Source organism: Podarcis cretensis, assembly GCF_951804945.1.
Source record: "Podarcis cretensis genome assembly, chromosome: 7".
Classification (NCBI taxonomy): Eukaryota; Metazoa; Chordata; class Lepidosauria; order Squamata; family Lacertidae; genus Podarcis; species Podarcis cretensis.
Genome location: NC_137176.1, coordinates 9661559 through 9683801, shown reverse-complemented (window position 1 = coordinate 9683801; position 22243 = coordinate 9661559). Strand labels below are relative to the sequence as shown.

General features: G+C 43.3%; 1 protein-coding gene across 2 annotated transcripts in view; it reads right to left on the bottom strand.

The window, feature by feature from the left end:
• Positions 1–22243, bottom strand: part of GABBR2 (gamma-aminobutyric acid type B receptor subunit 2) — a 287781-nt gene that overhangs the window by 173529 nt on the left and 92009 nt on the right. For both annotated transcript variants that reach the window (XM_079983945.1, XM_079983946.1), the window contains exons 4-7: positions 13576–13677; positions 9559–9624; positions 8065–8265; positions 3010–3246 (exon numbers count right to left, since the gene is read on the bottom strand). In XM_079983945.1, coding sequence (XP_079840071.1) covers positions 3010–3246; positions 8065–8265; positions 9559–9624; positions 13576–13677 — 606 coding nt within the window. The remainder of the gene's footprint in view (positions 1–3009; positions 3247–8064; positions 8266–9558; positions 9625–13575; positions 13678–22243) is intronic.

Sequence of the window (22243 nt, the reverse complement as noted above, 5' to 3'; positions counted from 1 at the left end):
GCGATTATTCTGAACTTCTTCTTATGAATTTCCTCGGGGATTTCAAGCATGTGCACATTTCTCCCAGAGCATGCCTGCTGTATGGCAATACTGATCCTTAAGCAAAGGCGTGGTCTATAGATGCCTTGTTGTTTTCTCTGAGAGAAAAAGCCAAGTCAGAAAAAAAAAAAAATCCCCTGGGGAATTGTGTACATCAATGTGGCTATTTAAAAGGCTTCTTGCATGCTTTAAAACAGATGCACTTCCTGACTGACCTTTACAAGGAACCGAACTGGGAAGCCCATAAAATATTTACATCCCTTCTGCTTGTCAAGCTCATTAGCTATCGTAAAGGTTGCTCCCTATTTAATTTTTCTTTTGGTTGGCTTTCCAAAAGATCACCGAAGAGACCGATTTTTTTGCCCAATGCCTCTTTTTTTCTGTTTTGCAGTTGACACAAGTGTAGAAATGTAGAGAAATTCTACCATGAAGTCCAACAGCCTAGATTGATTAAGGAATATACCTAAGCACCTGTTAAAAGCTTGAAAGCAGATTTCCCACTTCCTTAATTGCTCAAGCTGGCAGTTGTTGCAAAAGCAACTGTGGATAAGTAAAAACACCGAAAAGTTTTGCCAGGGAAAATAATTCAGTGCTGCTGCGCTCTAATTTCAAGAGTGGCTAAGCCTGTCTGAGCATGCCCAGAGGCTTCTAACATACTGAGAAGTTCAGCACATCACAGGTCTCTGGGTATTTCCAGACATTAGACGGAAGTCACCTAGAGCCAATCCATAAATATTTCTGCTGGTACCAAGGGTCCTAGCCCCAGTGAGATACGGTAGCACTTCTGAAGGCACAATTATCAACTTTTTCGAAAGGCATTTTAAGTAAAGGCTTTCATCCCAGCCTACATCTACACTAGATTTGGAACTGTTCTTATATATGATATTCATATATATATAGGACTCGTGTATGGTCTAAGCCAGTGTTTCCCAACCTTGTGCCTCCAGCTGTTTTTGGACTACAATTCCCATCATCCCTTGCCACTGGTCTTGCTAGTCAGGGATGATGGGAGTTGTAGTTCAAAAACAGCTGGAGGCACAAGGTTGGGAAATACTGGTCTAAGCCTCTTGGGCTTGCCAATCGTAAGGTCGGCAGTTCGAATACGCACAATGGGGTGAGCTCCTGTTGCTCTCTCCCAGCTCCTGCCAACCTGGCAGTTTGAAGGCATACCAGCGCAAGTACATAAACAGGTACCACTGTGGCGGCAAAGTAAATGGTGTTTCCATCCACCAGAAGCAGTTTAGTCATGCTGGCATGACCCATAAAAGCTGTCTGTGGACAAATGCCGGCTCCCTCGGCCTGAAAGCAGAGATGAGCAGTCGAATTTGACAGGACTTAACCGTCCAGGGGTCTTTTACCTTTTCCTATTTCATATATGTAATTGCCATAACTGCTTTTACTGTTAAATGGCTTCCGAGACAGTTTACAGGAAGTGGTTTATAAATAGAAATCAATAAATTGATAAATAAAAAACATACAAGTGATCCCTGTTCCAATGTAGTAATACAAAAAGAGCTCTTATGGATCAGACCAAAGGCTCATGTAGTCTAGCATTATACGTTCACAGTGGCCAATCAGATGTTTATGGGAAGCTTAAAAGCAGGGCATGGGTGCAACAGTATTAGTGATCCCCGCAACTGGTATTTGACCAGAGGTCATGTGTATCCATAATGAACAGCATCCACAGACAGCCTTATTCTCCATGAGTTTGTACAATCCCCTTTCAGAGCTGTCTAAGTTGGCAGCCATTGCTACAATTTGCATTTGTGAATTCCAGTCTAACTATGAGCTGCACAAAAATCCTTATGATATGAATTGCAGCAGTTGCGTTGCATATCACCTCTTTCCAGCTGGTGGACACCAAGAAGGGGGCAGAGATCCCTAGCACATGGTATATGGGTCTGCATATTATGGCTGGGATGAGGGTCGTCTCCGCACAAGGAGACCACATTCAACTGCTCCCCCGTCATTAATTTACATAGATTATTATTCAGCATGTGTTTATTCTGCCTTCTAAATGAAAGATGATCTCTGAGGGGCCTTACAAATTTAATGTTCCAGCATATATTAAAACGATGAATGAAACAAACCCCACAGCCAAACCATAAAGACAGAAGTAGGAACTAGCAATGGCATTCCCTCATAGACGGTCCCAGAGACCGTCTTCAAAAGCACAAGGTGCTGAAATGCTAACAGACAGTGTGTGGACTGAAGTTCCCCTCAGAAGAGATATGATGTCTAAGCATAAGGAAGAAGAAAACCACTGATGTCTTCTTCCTCTCAGGTGGTGAGAGCAACTAGGAGACAACCAAGTCCAGTTTTCACCTGTTGGTGTACTCTCAGGAGACTCCCTGACGAACGTTGATTACAATTTGTTTATGGTTTTTTTAAATGTGCACTTATATAAACTTAGATGTACACCTCAAATATATAGTGCAGAATGGCTCTAAGGATCAATAACCAGGTTAGTCTAATACATGCTTACTGCCAATTAGTTTGGAAAAAGCAATCACCTGTGTTGCAGCTGGAGAAAATGACTCCCTAATTCTATATGCACCTTTTCAAACTGCAGTAAGACTAATCACAACCCTCTAGTTCTGATCATGGACTCACAGAATTGTAGAGTTGGAAAGGACCATAGGCGTCATCTAGTCCAAAACCCAGCAATGCAGGAGTCTTCTGCCCAATGTGGGGTTAAAACCCACTACCCATCTATTCCCTAACTTTTTAGAAAAGCCTAGGAGAAAACCCATACCCAGTTCCTCCCTAATACCCTGATTATCTTGACTGGGGGCAGATTTTCCCTGAAGGCCCACAAAGCAACAAAACTTTGATTCAGCACTCAAAATATTCTTTTCTGAAGTACTTTTCACAACAGACGTTTCTATTTCTAATAACCAGCAGCTGAAATAGCTCCCAGGAAAGAGACCGCTACCAGACTTCAGTTTAAAATAATGAAGGCAGGCTTACCGTTACACCAAAGAAGCTGGTCTGATTCATTGCATCTAGGAAAATTTTTCCAAGTTCTTTGTTGGTGTAGTTAAAGTCCTCAATTTTTTGGTTTCTGTTGGTGGCATTGAGAATCTTCATTGCTTGCTGAAGTGTTTTGGCAATTACCCAAATTCCATCATAAGCAAAGCCATGGAACTTACTTGGCTCAACATTCCCTCGCCTTTGATCATACTCCTCTTCATACTGCTGTGGTGTCTGTGTAAAAGAATACAAGGCCAGTTCACTGATCAGCATGTTAAAGTCTGTGCCCAAAATGTTAAAAGCCATGGAAGCCCTTAAGAGACCCGTGGAGCTCAAGAAATAATGAGAAGCATTTCAGGGCAGAAAAATACAATTTGGTTAAGAGCGGTAGTCTCGTAATCTGGGGAACAGGGTTCGCGTCTCCGCTCCTCCACATGCAGCTGCTGGGTGACCTTGGGCCAGTCACACTTCTCTGAAGTCTCTCAGCCCCACTCACCTCACAGAGTGTTTGTTGTGGGGGAGGAAGGGAAAGGAGATTGTTAGCCGCTTTGAGACTCCTTAGGGTAGTGAAAGGCGGGATATCAAATCCAAACTCTTCTTCATTCATCATGTAATATTGTGCCATCATGGCAACTAGTGACTCAGGTCATACCCCCACAATATGTTTAAAGCATATTTAAAGCATGTGGTTTCCTGAAAACAATTCTGGGAACTGTAGTTTGTCCCTCACAGGGATAAAATACCCAGCACTCTTAACAAACTAGTTCCCGGGATTCTTTCAAAGAAGCAATGTGCTTTGAATTTATGGTGTGGATGTAGACTTGCATTAAAAATGACTTGCCTAGACCTACCAAACTAAATTACTTGCACTTGGGTCCACTGAAATCAATAGAACAAGTTAGTAATGAAGGAAGTTCAAACTGGTTCCAAGCAATTATTCTTAAATCAGTTTTCTCCAAAGGCACACTTCTTTTCTGAATTAAAATGGGGCACATGCTTTATTTTGGCACCCAAAACATGCTTTCAGAATGTAAATGGGTAACTGAGGGCTTCTCAGTGGGCTACTGTGGTGGGGGTAGTTCTTGATTTGAAGGAGATAAACCCATGGCAGTAACTCGTGCAGGTGCTCAATGGACACCCCTCCTTTTGCAGGGTCTCTCCACCAGGAGTGACTGAACGGTCCAATCACGCCAACTCCAGAAATGGCACAACATTGCAAGTTCTAAACTTGTTACATTAAGTGTAAAATAAGCAAGATCTTCCTCATGTTGTTTGGGGCACTGCTGCCATGGTGAAATTCATTTGCTAAACAGAGCTCAAAATAATTGTTTGTGTTTACTAACAGAAAACGATTTAATAATATCCATGCACCATTGAGGTGCATACGTACATGCTTTTATAAACAAGAGTCAACATGATTTTTTTCTCTTTCTCTCCCTCTCTTCAGGGTGAACCAAGGCTGCTTCAACCTTTGCAGCGCCTCTGCTAGAACGTTTTCCAAAAATTACACCTGCTGATTTAAGTTGCCTTGCCTTGCTCCTCTCCTCTGCCCATCTGAAGTGCAAAGGCTGTATGCCTGAGTCTTTTCTAATTCCTGGGTCCAACAAGGTTCCAATTGCTGGAATGGCCAGACCAGCCACTACTTAGGTAACGTCCTAAGTATGGGTTGTTAAGGTATCAAAGGAAGTAGCTCTGTGCCAGAGGAGCAAATGAGCGCCCCCCCTCCCTCAACTGCCTGGTAGACAAAAGGGAGAGAGTTGAGGTTGTTCCCTCGGTTACCCATTTACATTCTGAAAGTATGTTTTGGGTGCCAAAATAAAGCATGTGCCCCATTTTAATTCAGAAAAGAAGTGTGCCTTTGGTATCATTAGTTTGGAGAAAACTGATTTAAGAATAATTGCTTGGAACCAGACTTAGTTTGAACTTCCTTCATTACCAACTTGTCCTATTGATTTCAGTTAGAAGCTAGAAGCAAGCAGAAGCCAGGGAGAGAGAGAGCCATGCCTGATTTCTGGTGGAATCCAAAGCTGTGGCTATGGGAGAAGCAAGACACTTTGGAGTGTTAATGCTGTGAGCCTCCCCAGCCACTGTAGGCTCAGGCTGCATATATGTGTAAATAAAACATATATCCTACAGACACCAGAGTCTCAGCTGTCCCTCGTTCCGAGGAAACCGAACTCTGGGTAAGTGCCTGGAACTCCTGGCCTCTCTGAGATTGGGGTGGTGTACAACAGTATTTTAAAGTGACGCATAATGCTATAGGGTTTGTTTTGTGCTGGATATCTTTAGTATTTGACAGGGGGTTTTTTCCCTCCCAAAAAGCACCCTGAAGCACTTTGGACAACGCTGCTTCACTTTGAAGCACCTCATGGAGATCCTGCTTCCGCTCTGACAAGCCCTGAATCTGGCCAAAGCACCCCTGCTGTGGTTCTTGATCCAAGACTCGTCAGAACCTTTTGCAAAATCCCATTAGAAGAATATAATAATAATAATAATAATAATAATAATAATAATAATAATAATTTATTATTTATTATTTATACCCCGCCCATCTGGCTGGGTTTCCCCAGCCACTCTGGGCGGCTTCCAAAAGAATATTAAAATACTGTGATACATCAAACATTAAAAGCTTCCCTAAACAGGGCTGCCTTCAGATGTCTTCTAAAAGTCTGGTAGTTGTTGTTCTCTTTGACATCTGGTGGGAGGGCGTTCCACAGGGAGGGCGCCACTGCCGAGAAGGCCCTCTGCCTGGTTCCCTGTAACTTGGCTTCTCGCAGTGAAGGAACCGCCAGAAGGCCCTCGGTGCTGGACCTCAGTGTCTGGATAGAACGATGGGGGTGGAGACGCTCCTTCAGGTATACTGCACCGAGACCGTTTAGGGCTTTAAAGGTCAGCACCAACACTTTGAATTGTGCTCGGAAACGTACTGGGAGCCAATGTAGGTCTTTCAAGACCGGAGTTATATGGTCTTGGCGGCCGCTCCCAGTCACCAGTCTGACTGCTGCATTCTGGATTAGTTGTAGTTTCCGGGTCACCTTCAAAGGTAGCCCCACGTAGAGCGCATTGCAGTAGTCCAAGCAGGAGATAACCAGAGCATGCACCACTCTGGCGAGGCAGTCCGCAGGCAGATAGGGTCTCAGCCTGCGTACCAGATGGAGCTGGTACACAGCTGCCCTGGACACGGATTTAACCTGTGCCTCCATGGACAGCTGTGAGTCCGAAATGACTCCCAGGCTGCGCACCTGGTCCTTCAGGGGCACAGTTACCCCATTCAGGACCAGGGAATCCTCCACACCTGCCCGCCTCCTGTCCCCCAGAAACAGTACTTCTGTCTTGTCAGGATTCAATCTCAATCTGTTTGCCGCCATCCATCCTCCAACCGCCTCCAGACACTCACACAGGACCGTCACTGCCTTCACTGGTTCTGATTTGAAAGAGAGGTAGAGCTGGGTATCATCCGCATACTGATGAACACCCAGCCCAAACCCCCTGATGATCTCTCCCAGTGGCTGCATGTAGATGTTGAAAAGCATGGGGAGAGGACAGAACCCTGAGGCACCCCACAAGTGAGAGCCCAGGGGTCTGAACACTCATCCCCCACCACCACTTTCTGAACACGGCCCAGGAGGAAGGAGCGGAACCACTGTATGACAGTGCCCCCAGCTCCCAGCCCCTCAAGACGGTCCAGAAGGATGTTATGGTCGATGGTATTAAACGCCGCTGAGAGATCCAGCAGAACTAGGAAACAGCTCTCACCTTTGTCCCTAGCCCGCCGGAGATCATCAACCAGTGTGACCAAGGCAGTTTCAGTCCCGTGATGAGGCCTGAATCCTGACTGGAAGGGATCCAAATGGTCCGCTTCTTCCAGGCGTGCCTGGAGTTGTTCAGCAACCACTCACTCAATCACCTTGCCCATGAATGGAAGATTTGAGACTGGGCGATAGTTGGCCATCGTGGCCGCATCTAAAGATGTTTTTTTAAGAAGCGGTTTAATAACCGCCTCTTTCAGCGGGTCTGAGAAGGCTCCCTCACGGAGGGCAGCATTCACCACCCCATGAAGCCCATCGCCCAGTCCTTCCCGGCTAGCTTTTATAAGCCAGGATGGGCAAGGATCAAGGAGACAGGTGGTTGGTTTCACTCGTCCAAGCAGCCTGTCCACATCCTCGGAGGTAACAGATTGGAATTGATCCCACGCAATTTGACTAGACAGTACTCTAGCACTCTCCCGCCCCGGCCCTGCTCCCACTGTGGCGTCTACCTCTTCCCGAATCTGAGCGACTTTATCTGCAAAAAACTTTGCAAAATCATTGCAGGAGATCATGTGGCCCGTACTGGGCCCCGATGTAGCAGGTGGTTCCGCTAAATTGTGGACCACCTGAAAAAGTCTCCTGCTGCTGTTTTCTGCAGATGTAATAGAGGCGGTGAAGAAAGTCTTCTTCGCCGTCGCTACCGCCACTTGGTAGGCTCGACATTGAGCTCTAACCTGTGTCCGGTCAGCTTCAGAATGGGTCATCCGCCACCGGCGCTCTAGCCGTCTCAACGATTGTTTCATTGCCCTCAGATCCGCGGAAAACCACGGGGCTGTCCGGGCTCCATGCAATCGGAGAGGGCGCTTCGGAGCCAAACAGTCAATAGCCCTGGTTAACTCCACATTCCAGCAGGCCACAAGGGAATCAGCTGAAAGGCCATCAACATGGGATAAAGCATCCCCTACCACTCTCTGGAAACCATTTGGATCCATTAAGTGGCGGGGGCGGACCATCCGAATCGGTCCCACCTCCCTGCAGAGGGGAAGGGTCGCGGAGAAGTCCAGTTGCACCAGGAAGTGATCTGACCATGGCACTTCTTTCATTTTGCTTTTACTTAGTGTCAGATCATCAACATCCATGGAGGTAAACAACAGGTAAACACCAGAAGAACCATGCTCTACCCCTTAAGCCCTGTTTTTGCACTGCCACCTCAAGGTTTAAGACTGGGCTGTAAACCTACTACGACAGAAGTTTTTTGCATGCCTTTATATGCTCCAAATGGTAAAAAGGAAATCAAGCTCACCCTTCCTGAAATGGTTTTGATTGGTTTTGAACTGAGAGGTTCAAAATCCACTCCAATGTACCCTTCCATGGCGCCAAGAAGGTTCATGGTGAGACAGTGAGATGAGTTAAGCTTTGGAATAGCTTTTTCCCACCAGTGGCTCTGATACCACCCAGGAATGATCCACTGATATTTAGGGCCAAACATCTTTTCATTAAATGCCTACAGTGGAAACATAAAAGAGGGGAGAAAGAGTTACAACATATATAAACAACTTGTAGAGGTTTAAATAATCTCAGCTATGATAGCCGCTCCTTAAAAATAAACACCGTTCTTGGGGGGAAACGAAGCTAAAGGAACACACACATTTTAACAAGGGAGACCCTAAATATATACTTATACGTAACTTAGAATCTGTACTGGATACACAAGAAGATGCCATTAACTGAGGACTGCTATAATACCAACAACTTCATAATTAATATGCCTAATGCAGAAGCATTAAGAGCTTCTATATATAGGCTTGATGGCCAAAAAGTAAACAAGAAGGAATGGGGCTCCAAAGTGAGAAAAAGAGCAAGACTGGAAGTCTGGTCCTTCTCAGTCACTCAAGCTGAGCCATATGGATAAAGATGGTTGTTAGTTGGGATCTGGAATACTCTCCCCTCCCACAGCATGTGATAGGGATTGTCTGGATGACAAGGAATGTTGGGAGGTACCATCTGGGAAACCCCCTGGGGAAGCCTCAGAAGAGGGAGGCTCAGAGCCCAGGGAGTGGTGGTGGGACCCTGAGGACAGGTCCAGGGGTGAAGTGGGGTGGGAGGATGGTTGGATGCTGAAGAAGCTACAGGCTTTAGCAAACAAGAAGAGCCAGGTGCAGAAAGCAGTGCAGACTCTGCAGATGAAGCAGAGGAGGAAGCAGCAGAGTCTGCAGAAGCAGCCCAGGAGCTTGCCATTCCTACTGTACTAAGCTCCCCTCCCCTCCAAGGACACAGAGGGCTATGCCTGCAGCAGAACAAAGAACACAGTTCCCCCCACCATTGTAGTTTAAGGCTGCTTGGGAAACTTCTGGCTGAGGAGGAGTCTCAGGGGGGAGAAGAGCGCAGAGGCCTTCAGTCCTGGCAACTGCTTAATGGGAGCAAGTCCGGCTGGGAAGCATTGCCAAGCTGTATGCCATTTACCTAAATAAAGAATTAAATACACTGAGTCTTGTATGCTGAGCTGCATCTGAGCCAGTGCTGACACCATGCCACCCTCTCTCTTGGCATGTGTAGTTGCATAGCTTCCTGCAAAATGACCTGTCCATTTATTTCTAACTAAGGCCCTCTCAAAGTCTTCTGCCTTGTCCAAAAGCCAACATGCCCTTTCATCTATCAGCTGGGAAAATTTATTGCTTTCCCTTCAATTGTCAAGGTGGCATACATAGAGTTCCCAAGTTATCTCCCATCAAGGCATTGGCCAAACCCAAGTCTGCAGAGATCCCCCCTTTTTCTCCCTCTCTTTTTCTTTACTTACACAGCAGAATACTTTTGCCGCCATTTCCTCATTGAACTGGCCAAGGATAATTCGGACATCATTTCCCTGCAGAATACAATAAAAAGTGACGTATTAGTGAAATCACCACCTTCTCCTCCTCTCACAGATCACAGGTGTGAGATAATTAGTAATTATTTAATAATAATTAGTAATTGTTTTTTATTGCCACCAGCTCATATACCATTAACAATACATAAGGCACCGTAAAAAGCCTAAAATGACTAGCTCATCAAGAAAGTTTAAATAGCCACATAGGCCTGCTCACATAAAATGGCTTTCAAAAGACACCTGAAAATAAAAAAAAGTGAGGATAACTGCCGAATCTTTGCTGGAAGAGTATTTCACAACACAGGACTCACAACACTAAAAGCCTGACTTCTGGCAAAAGCCAATCAGGGTTCTGTAACATGGGGGGGGCAACCAACAGTGCTCTTTCAGATGAGTCCATTAATTAAGCTGAGGTCCAAAGGCTTAGGTGGTCCATACAGCATCCTTTATAATGCCTTATATTACTGAAATGCTCTTTGTTTATAGAAAAAATTAATTGGTGCTTCATATTTTACACCAACAAGCACCTCCCAGGTAGTCTAGGATTCAGATATCACCAGAAGTGGCACCATGTGTTGAGGCAGAACCACAACCAACCAGCACCAGATTCGCTGCTGCTTAACCTGGACGGGGGTTGGGAAGCAATGAGTTTGGGGCTGTATGGCTGCACCAGTATGGAGCAACCAGATTCAGCCCACCAGTGCAACAATGTGGACTATATATGTATGCTTTTCACTCACAACAAAGGCACATTAGTCCTAGGTATAAATATTTTTAATCTCCCACCAAATCACAATCCAGTTGGGATTCTAACCCAGTCAAGTCACAAGACTTAACAGGCGTCAGACCCTTGGAAGGATTTCAAAACCTTCAAAAGATGTTTCAGAGGCACCAAGGCAATTCATGGGAACAGGGCTTTAGGATTAGCTTTCTTGCTATCCCCACAGGGGAGCAAATGCTTATCACAATTTTACTGATAAATCATTTGTTTGTTTGTTTGTTTGTTTGTTTGTTTGTTAAAACTATATAATCTGTCCTTCATTGGGAGATGCTAGGCAGCAGATACACACAAACCAAACCCAAAACTAAACAGTAAAATAAAAATACTGTAAAAATAAATAAATACAGAATTCAGTTACAACTAAAACCAGGAGCAGAAACAAAACTTCAGCTACCCGATGCACATCCCCTCTCGTGGAAAGCCTAAGCGAAGAGGCATGACTTCACCTGCCAAGGAAAATGGCACCAATGTCATGGTAAGAAACACCTCAGAGGGGAGGAGATAGTGAAACTCAATAGGCCGAATTCTGAGCAGTGTCTGGTATAGCCAAGTTCACTCTTAAAAGATGATACAGAAAGGGCAAAATGAAAATATTTTGAAATGTCAAGACATTGCTGAGTGTGAAAGTATCTTTGCACTGCTTTTGGGGGTGTCTTTTTTTTAGAGATAAATTGTTGCTCATGTGGATAGTGTGCTAAGCAGCCATCCTGTATTTTACTAAACTTTAAAAAAAATATATCAAAATGTTTCAAAAATGTCTGCAGGAACAAGGGAGTGGAAAACACGGCTGCCATTGATGGTCTCTTCGAAATGATCACTTCTGTATTTTCATCAGTGCTGGCTATCCTTCTTGGGGATGAGTCTGGTTTTTCTAGGAGATAGCTTGGGAAAAACCCTGAATAATGAATTTCAGCAGAGACTAAGGCAAGAGACCATAAATTAAAGTGCAAAGGGTAACGACAGCTCAATAACAATGTCTCAAAATCTCTAGAAAGCTTCAAACAATGGTTTTGTTTTGCTTTCTTTGTAATAGCACTGCCATCAGCATCTTTTTGCTGCCCATGGCAGCTTTTGTGTGCCAGCACCCACGACACTTTTATCAAGATTTGAGTACCAGTACCTCAATTTTTACTAAAGAAAGTCCTGGTATACACACACAAAAAGGTGGCAGTCTTTGGTTTCCATTTTTAAATTTCTCCATCCATTACCTGTGCAAATTAAGTTCAGGGCGCTTGATTAGAAAGTAAAAATAATTAAAAATAAAATAAAAACAAAAATCAAGATATCAAGGACTGAATTTTTGACACTAGAATGAATTACTTAAAAAAAAAACACTCCGTATGGTCACTGAAAAACATGCATTTCATCAGATTTTTGAGAAGCACACACTGCACCTAATGCATTAATGTCTGATTTTGCTGAGGAGACCAGAATATAAAAAGATAGAAAGATGGGCATTAAGAATTTAGATGTGTATGCCCTACTTTTTATCTGCAGCAATTCACACAGAAGGTATGAAGTGTCAATCAACTGGAATAGCATCTGCTTCCTAGCAGGGAACCTTTATCTCCTACTACTTTTGGTCAGTCCTGAAGGGCTAATGTAATAAACATGAAAATTATAATCTACTGTTCAGCATCTAGGCAGCATACATCATAAAGAGAGATAATGGCAGAGATGCGGGCAAGACCAACAGCAGAGCGAAAATCTCACGCACAGAAGGCTGCATTCAACTAAAGCAAATAATATAAGTTCATTTATTTCCAGTGGCTTTACTCTGATTATTAGTTAGTTGGATACTAGAGGGGGGGGGGGAAACATTAGTAAAGTTAACAAATCACACAAGTGCAATCACCCATGTTTAGTTTTCTCGTGCAAAGTGGGATTTTACTGTTGCTTCTTGTGGAAAGGGGGAAATAGTTTGCACACTGGTACGTGGGTCAAAGTCCATATGCATTCACCTCTAGGCTCATCTTGCCCCACATGTGCACACATTCATCACAGCATGTATATGTTGGATACATATTGTCACACACAGAGAATCATAGAATTGTAGAGTTGGAAGGGACCACAAGTCCAGCCCCCTGAAATGCAGGAATCTTTTGCCCAACGTGGGGCTTGAACCCACAAGCCTGAAACTAAAAGTCTCATGCTTTACTGACTAAGCCACTTACCGTATTTTCCGCTCTATAAGACGCACCCGACCATAGTTTTAGAGGAGGAGAACAAGAAAAAAAATATTCTCTCCCTCTCTGTGCAGCGCCCCTTCAGCGAAGCGGCAGGAGAAGCGGAGCCCCTTCCATTTCTCCTCCTGCTTCGCTGAAGGGGCGCTGCGCAGAGAAGGAAAGCTGTGCAGAGCCTCTCCAGCAAAGCGAAGCCAGGAGAGCAAGAGGGGTCGGTGCGCACTGATCCCTCTTGCTCTCCTGGCTTCAGGGATAGCCACCCGAAGCATCCAGAGCACAGCGGGAGTGCTCCCGCTGTGCTCCGGAGGCTTCGCGTTGCTTTCACTGAAGCCATCGAGCCTCCATTTGCTCCATAAGAGGAGGGGAAAAGTGTGTCTTATAGAGCAAAAAATACGGTACTTTATAAGATAGAACCAGCTCATATTTCTGGCACATGAATTTATATGTTAAGCCAGTGCTATAAAGCAAGGACCAATGACTTTCCCACTTTCACCAAAAATGTGAAATTTATCAATGAACTCATAGCGTTCCCTCTCTTAGATAGCAGCAGGAGCCCTATGCCTAAGTGGCACTCTATATTACAAATGACTAACTTAGTTCTATTAATTTTAGCAGGTCTTCTTTGTGTAAGACCAGCATTAGATACATCCCTATTTTTTTTCTATTTGACACTCAGTTGGTAACTTAGATGAACACTTTTAGAAAGAACGTACCTAAGGGTGAGAGACTGAAGCATTCACAGCTTTTCTACTTTGCTCCATCTGACTCTGCTAGTGCATTTTAAAATGAGCCACAACTGCTTTTAATGCATCCAATATTATATTACCTCCAATATTAATTCTTGCACCATTACAACACAGTATCCTATACAATACGATTTACTTCTTTATAATGGATAATTTATCAGCAAAATGCCAATTCTATTACCAATGATTACTTTCTTTTCTACTGCCCAGTTTGCTTCTTAATAATAGCTGCACCCACCTTGAGTTTTTTGACACTTGTACAGGGATCATTAGAGAAACTCTCTGTGTCTGAGATTTCAATATCTTCCCCATACAGGACACCAGTCAGATCATTCCGTACCTGTTGCAGATTGGGAAAAAAGGCAAAAATGAATTCATTGGTACCCACCACTGAAAACGCCACTGTCTCGCAACACCATAGCATGATTCAAACAGATGCCAAGTTAGTCACCCTTCCGTACAGGTGTTATATTAAATCATATGGTGTGTGGGAGTGGGGATTTCCTGACAAGCATTCCAGGTTTGAGACTGTAATATCTGCTACACTGAAAATAACATGCTATGCTGTTACAGACAAGCCACTCCATACAAGAAAGCAGCTCCTCTTCAATCTGCAATACCCTGATTGACTCCTAAAACCTAAACACAATTCTTGAACACCTGAAATGCAACATGAAGCTGGATCTTACAATGTGAACATTCTTTCTAAAGTTTCCTCACATTTTCCAAATACATCCAAACGGATCCAATACTTCCTTTTCTGTTGTATGCATGTATAGCACCACGAACAATCTTCTCACTAAATACACAGATGCATTCTTTTTAAATTAATAACAATAATAAAATAAACTGGAAGTCAAAGAAAGTATAAACTACTTGTAATGGTGCTGTTCAAGTCTTGTTACTCAAAACTGTGAATGTATTTATTTATTTTATAAAAGCACAGAATCACAACAGAAGAAATAAAATAATTTGTATTGTTCAGAAATTTCATTATACAATCTCACACACCATGTTTATATAAATGTAGGTAGTGTTCCTTCCCTTAAACGCAAAAGCAGAAAGAAATGCATTTTGCTCCCTGTTAGCTGACATTTGATGGAAGTTGATATTGACATGTGAACCCTGACCATCTCAGGAAAAAAATTATGAATGTTCAAAAACCTCAGGTGTAAGCTGGTGAATGTTAATAATAATAATAATAATAATAATAATAATAATAATAATAATAATATCAGTATTCACTTGGATGTCTGGAAAATGGTGAAATATACAGCTGTTTAGGGCCATTCACAAAATTTCTCTGGGATTATTAGCACCCAAACATCAATACAGTGGAACCTCAGATTACATACACTTCAGGTTACAGGCGCTTCAGGTTACAGACTCCGCTAACCCAGAAATAGTGCTTCAGGTTAAGAACTTTGCTTTAGGATTAGAACAGAAATCGTGCTCCGGCGGTGCGGCAGCAGCAGGAGACCCCATTAGCTAAAGTGGTGCTTCAGGTTAAGAACAGTTTCAGGTTAAGTACGGACCTCCAGAACGAATTAAGTACTTAACCTGAGGTACCACTGTATTGAATTTCTGAGATCCACTTTCTCCAGGGTCCCAATTCCATGACATGATTCCCAATCTAACAGCAGTGAATAAAACCTCTATTTTCCTGTCAACATGCAAGAAGGGTAATCAGGAGCTTTGACAATCAACAGCAGAATAACCAACCCTCCCTTTCAAAGAACTTACTGGCATATTCACCAGAGATTTATACCATATTGTATCCCAAAAGTTCCCACTTAAACAAAATCACCTTACAGTCCAAGGTATGGCAATGCCACACTTTTATTACTAGGGAAGCAGCAGCAGGAAAAAACTAATTAATTTGTTGGAATGTGCTGCAGTGCAAAAGAAGTATTTCCATCATTTCTTCAATAAAGGATCAAAGACTCAGCTTTGGAACAAAAGAAAAATTAAGTCCACGGTCAACCAGCTAGACAGTAAAGATGTTATGTGTTCTGAAAACAATGACAAGAAAATTGGAGACAGAAGCATTTGCAAAACGCAGAAAGAGCAAAGAGCAGCTGCTAGAGCTTTGACAAACTGAACAGAATCAAAATAATATTTTGAAGAAAAGGGACAGGACAAAACTAGAAGTGAGAGGCCATAAACGCAAGTATCAGTTCTAATATTTTTTTCATTCTAAAAACATTCTAGGGTAGAGGGCCCTGGCATACCAGCCTCTGCTGCAATAGTACAATCTGTGCACAGCTCTGTTCCAGTATTTCCACTGTTGCAGAATCAGTTCTATTCATCACTACTGAAATCTGGTCTCCAATTCATACTGGATCCAAAAAGCTATAAAATGACATTAGCATACAATGGCAAATTCATGATAGGCCCTGCCGCCACTGCCACCCCTACAAAACTGACAGGGAGCTTTCTGACACCACTCTCTAAGCGACTACCAGAAAGTCAGCCTAAAAGCAGAAAAACAGCCTCAAAACACACCCTTGTCCATTGTGAGGATTTTGAGCTATGGAACAATCTGCTCCCCCAGTCATGCTAGTTCATGCAACCACAACTTCTGAATGCTTATTTTTCAGGTGACTGGTGTTCAGAATCAATGTGTGACCCATCAAAGCACTATAACACCTGTGAAATAAGGATGTCTGGAAGTTGTTTTCATGATCCTCACAGTATTGTTGGGTTCGGGCTTGGGTTAGAAGGCTCTGATGCTGGAGGAGGAGGAGAAGGAGGAAAAAGAAACAGAAGGGAGATGGTGGGAACCTAGGTTGGAGCTGGGTGCACCTCCCTCTTCAACCCCCAAATTCAGCTGCTTTGAAAGGGGGAGGTGGGTTGTTGCCTCTCCCCTCTGTCCTTTCTGTGGAGCAGAGACCTCAGTGGAGGCTGGGAAGATCAGTTGAAAAGGGAAGATGAACAGAAGATGGCCATGACTAAACAAGACCCAAAACAGGATGATGCAGCCTTGTCCCCTACAACTAGGTGCTGCCTTCACAGATGGGAGAGCACACATGCAATCTTGACATTCCCAAAAGGCAAGAGCGTATATCTCAAGTGAACATGCCCTGTCTTTAAAAGCTGGTGGAAGGGGTGGTGAAACTTCTTGGGACATCTTCATTGCTTCCATCTGTTTCTGAACTTCTTACTCTTCCCCAGAACTCCTGTATCATGAATCCTGAGCACTGTGCCTGACCTTTACTTGCCTGATGAAGAACGTTTTTCACTTACAAGGAAGAGACTCTGTCTGTGTGCTTTGGGTGGGAGATAGGACATTCTACCATAGATGGAGAAGTGTCCCTTATTGTGAGAGATGAAAATAGCAGCTTCTCCTCCAACACCAAATAGTTCTAAAGGCTTACGCGCTCTTTGCAAAAGAAAGCTCCAGATAGTCACCACAAAGAGGGTTCAGGTTTTGCTAACTTCAGAATAGTCATTAACCACCTTATCGCTTACATGGTTTCTCAATTAAAATTATTTATCAGTTATTATTAATGCAGTTTTGTGTGCCATATACATACACACACACACACACACACACACACACACAATATTTTTCGCTCTATAAGACGCACCAGACCACAAGGCGCACCTAGTTTTTGGAGGAGGAAAACAAGAAAAAAAATATTCTGAATCTCAGAAGTCAGAATAGCAAGAGGGATCGCTGCGCAGTGAAAGCAGCAATCCCTCTTGCTGTTCTGGCTTCTGTGATAGCTGCGCAGCCTGCATTCGCTCTATAAGACGCACACGCATTTCCCCTTACTTTTTAGGAGGGAAAAAGTGAGTCTTATAGAGCAAAACACGGTATATATGCACGTACACCAGCCTAGCAGGACCATCCTTTCTGCACCTAGTAAGCATGCCAAAGGGGCATGGCTCTAATAGAAGTTACATAAGTATAATGAATGGTGATAAAATGGCTCACTTGTTGATAACTTGCTAGTAATTAGCCTGCATTAGCAACACTAATGATTCCATATGAAAGCTAAAGCATTTCTCCAACAGCTAATGTTTATACTGCTAGTTCTAAGCTAAAATCCACAATTCCAATAACATTTCTTGTTTCATCATATTATCAGTGACTCCCCAGTGAACCAAAGCTGCATGTAAGTACTGCTGGATAAATCCTTTGTTGCTGGAGTATATATATATAGATGTATGTATGAATGGCGGGGGGAGGGCATAATCCCACCAGATGTTGATCATCAGAGATTCATAATGAATGAGAACTGGACAGAGCAGATGGCATATACAATCATAAATTTGCTGAGGTTTTCTCCATTAATGATTCCTATGCAAAGTTCTTTTCTTTAAAAAAGAAAGAAAGAAGGAAAGAAAGAAATGTTTTCTGCCAGATTCCTCAATTTTATTGAAGAAATAAATCTAAAACAATGACTCTTTAAAAATGTATACACATCTGAGAGGAAGGGATTATAGTTTCTGGGATTAATAAAGAAGTATGTCAGTAGGAAGGGTGCTTTGAATCTAAAATTGTAAGCAAGCAAATTTGTATTTTTGGGCATGTGACTTTCTATAATTACAGTGCATGATAAAGGCCTAGAACTATAAGCACTGTCTATTGTCTATACGCAAAGAGCTAAGATATAAAAATAGAAATGCTGGATCAGATTTTTTACTTTATTACAAAAAGAGAGGCACTGACGTCAACTGGATTGCAAAGTATTGACACAGAATGGCACAGTCGTTGGGCATAGACCCAGGGTGGCAGAGAACACAGTGGTGCCCCAGATGGAAAAGAATCAACAAGAAATATAGAAGGAACACTGGATTTTTCAAAACCTGTCAGCAGCAAAAGATTACATACAAGAGAAAAGAATCAAATAAAGGAGAGATGGGGGGAATGGATACAATAAAATATATCTTTACATGTATAGAGACTGAATTAACTAATTTTTATTTTAAAAGAAATCTTAGTTCATCAGTATCAATACAGCACAAAGCCAGACATAGACGTTCTTAGTACAGGGATCAGTTATGAGCTTGGTATTATTCTTTTTATCTGACAAAAAGAGTCTTTGAAGTTTTTTTATCTGTTAACATCTTTGAAGTTCAGTGTTCTATTTAAAGAACAACCTGTAAACCAGGCACATAGAAAAAAAATAATAATCCAGAGAATTAATGATTCCAATGTGTGGAGCAAACAGAACACAGCGAAAACGGCTTTTGCTTTCACTGCCATTCTTGAAATTAAAATAAGCTGGCATTTGGGGATCCAATGGTGTCTCTGCTTAAACTATACACCACATGATCCATTATCTACATTCAATTCCTGCAATACAATGACAGTTACTCTGCTCTGCAAGGAGGAATGCACTAAAGGACTTCAGGGATTTCTCAAGCTCCATACACAACCACATGAAGTAGGAAGATACAAATAACAAAGAATTCACAAGCCTCGGGCTTATTTTAATTCTCCTAAAAGGTAAAGGTAAAGGGACCCCTGACCATTAGGTCCAGTCGTGAACGACTCTGGGGTTGCGGCGCTCATCTTACTTTACAGGCTGAGGGACCCGGCGTACAGCTTCCGGGTCATGTGGCCAGCATGACTAAGCCGTTTCTGGCGAACCAGAGCAGCACACAGAAACGCCGTTTACCTTCCCGCCGGAGCAGTACCTATTTATCTACTTGCACTTTGATGTGCTTTCGAACTGCTAGGTTGGCAGGAGCAGGGACCGAGCAACGGGAGCTCACCCCGTCGCAGGGATTCGAACTGCCGACCTTCTGATCAGCACGTCCTAGGCTCTGTGGTTTAACCCACGGCGCCACCCGCGTCCCTTTTAATTCTCCTGCTTTTCCTTTAAAAAGCTCAAAGCAGATCCCTACTGGCTAACAACCAGAAAGTGACCAGCCAATTCATTGGCTGTGCTTTCCCTACAAGAGTGCTTCATCTACAGGAGATGCCTAGGAGGGGAAATGTAAAATGACTGATCTAAAAAGCCCCCTTTGACAAGTTGCAAGAACCTAGGTGTGGCATAGTGGATATCATGCTGAGTTTGAATGTTTGAAACAGAGTGGCCTAAAACTCACACAACTGAGGTATTCTGAGGTTAGGGAGCTCCAGCTTTGGCATTCTTGAAAGGAGAAAAAAAGGAAGACACCTCCTGACAGGCTCCCTCTTTCTAGGTATGGAGGAGGTGATGTGCCCTGATACTAGCACACATTGGAAAGGAGAGGGGAGGACAACCAGGTAGCTCTGACCTTGCCATGCATGGAAAAGGGGAGCCAGTGGGAATCATCTAATCCCAGTTCTCTTCTCGGGAATTCTAACATGCAGTGAGGTACCGTATTTTTCGCTCTATAGGACGCACCCAACCATAGGATGCACCTTGTTTTAGAGGGGGAGAACAAGGGGGGGGGAACTCCCCTCTCTGCGCAGCGCCCTTCCAGCGAAGCGGCAGGAGGCGCTGTGCAGAGAGGGGGAGAATTTTTTTTCTTGTTCTCCCCCTCTAAAACAAGGTGCGTTCAGTGCGTTCAAGTGCGGCTACCTCAGTGCACACCGACCCCTCTCGCTCTCCAGGCTTCAGTGAAGACAACACGAAGCCTCCGAAGCCTCCACGCTGCTCCGCGAGCTTGTGGGGCTGGCGGCAGGGGGGAAGCGCTGCTTTCCCCCACCACCGGCATCAAAGAGCAGGTGGGGGCTAGCAGGGGAAGCCCAGGTCCCCCCCCCCCGAGCCCCATGGATCACACATTTGCTCTATAAGACACACAGACATTTCCCCTTTGATTTTAAGAGGGATGAAAGTGTGTCTTATGGAGCGAAAAATACGGTAGTTGCTACATGATGGTGGGGAAGGTAAGAATGGTAATGAGTCTCTAAAGTTCCAGGTATATGGAAGCAAGAGATGGAAAACAGGACATCTTTGCTTGAAAAATGCCTACCTACAGCACCATGAACAGCTCCGTAGTTTACAGTCCATGGATCATAATTGCAGTTGAGGTCAAGGAAGTGAATTTATGTAAAATGCTTTGAAATTCTGTAAGATGAAGCTGGATCCAAAAATAAGGTATAGAAACCCATGCAGGAGGAAAGCCACTTGGGTAGTTTGCAGCAAGGAAAAGGGATAACCATTCCTTCCATTAGAGATTTCTTCAATTCAAATAGTTCTTCTGGAGGGGGGTTTAAGCTTTTCCTGCACACAAAGGATGATTGGGATAGCTTAAACATTTTTGCAGGAACTGGTAAGTTCCTGTCGCAGATGTTGTCATCAGTTAAATACTGTTTTTAGAACCACAAAGTTCAAAGGGGTTTTTTTAGGGGATAAAAAAAGGAAAAAATAAGAGTATCATGCCATGGGGTAAATGAGGTAACTGCAAAGTTCTGATGAAGAAAATATTAATTCCCTGATTTCAGCTGCAATTGTAATATCTGTACTTGTCAACTAGGGAGCTGGTTTCAAGGCATCTTACATAATTTAATAACTATATTTGTAAACATGTATGTACATATGTGTATGAATATGTGTTTGTGTCAATATCTGAAGTAGGGAAGTAACAGTATTGGTAAACGTTTTACAATCACCCCTCTCTGGATGTCACCTTTTCCATTTAAAAATGGGCTATCATGTTATGCAGAAATGATTATATTACACCTAGTGGATTTGGCAGGATTCTGCACAGAATTAGCCATGACACAATTATTCATGCTCTGGTAACCTCCAGATTTAGACTACTGTACTTTGTTTAATATGGGTCTGCTTTTGAAAATATCCAGGAAACTTAACCTAGTGCAAAATGTAGCTGCCCAGTTGCTAACAGGCTTTGGCTATATCAGCCATATCTCACTAGTTCGCAAAGAGCTTCAAAGCGTTAAACCACAGAGCCTAGGACTTGCCAATCAGAAGGTCGGCGGTTCAAATCCCCACAACGGGGTGAGCTCCCGCTGCTCAGTCCCTGCTCCTGCCGACCTAGCAGTTCGAAAGCACATCAAAGTGCAAGTAGATAAATAGATACCGCTCCAGCAGGAAGGTAAACAGCGTTTCCGTGCGCTGCTCTGGTTCGCCAGAAGCGGCTTAGTCATTCTGGCCACATGACCTGGAAGCTGTACGCCGGCTCCCTCGGCCAATAAAGCGAGATGAGCGCCGCAACCCCAGAGTCGGCCACGACTGGACCTAATGGTCAGGGGTCCCTTTACCTTTACATCAGCCATATCTCACTAGTTCGTAAAGAGCTTCAATGCACACCACCTCATTTCTGGGCACAATCAGAATTGCTGGTGCTCACCTGTAAAGCCCTAAATGGTTAACAATTCTTCTGTATTTTATTCTGTTACCCACTTTGACTTTAGGAAAAGTGGGATGGAAATACATAAACAAACAAAAGAAAGAACCACACCTCCTGGCAACTCTCCTCGCAAGCCAGAAAGGAAAGGTTTAGGTTTTTTAAAATGGGGAACATTCTGTAGAATACAATGCTTGTAAAGGAACAATGAGATCTACACAAAACCAATAAGAAGCTGGGGTGCTGGCACATAAGAATTAGAAATGGTTCAAAGAAACTTCTATGTCAAGCACTGGAGGGAAGCCAAGCATACAGAGCAGACAAAGACATGCTCCAGGAATGCTGTAATGAAAAAACCCTTCATAAACGCAAAACTATAATTAGACACCCAAAAAGGGAATTTGAAGAGCAGCTTCTTAGACAAAAGGAAAAATGTAAAGTACCTAAAGAAGCAGGAAGTCTGCAGAGTCAAGACTGATTCATTCACCACCAGAGCAGCATGGGGGCTGTTTCCATGTGTCTAGAGCCCCATGGTATTCCGGCCTCATCTTTAGGAGGATACCAGAATACAGAGCAATCGCCATCACTTTCTTACTCACTCTTGAATAGCACAGAATTCTCTTGGCTTTTATTTACCTTAATTGTTAAATGAT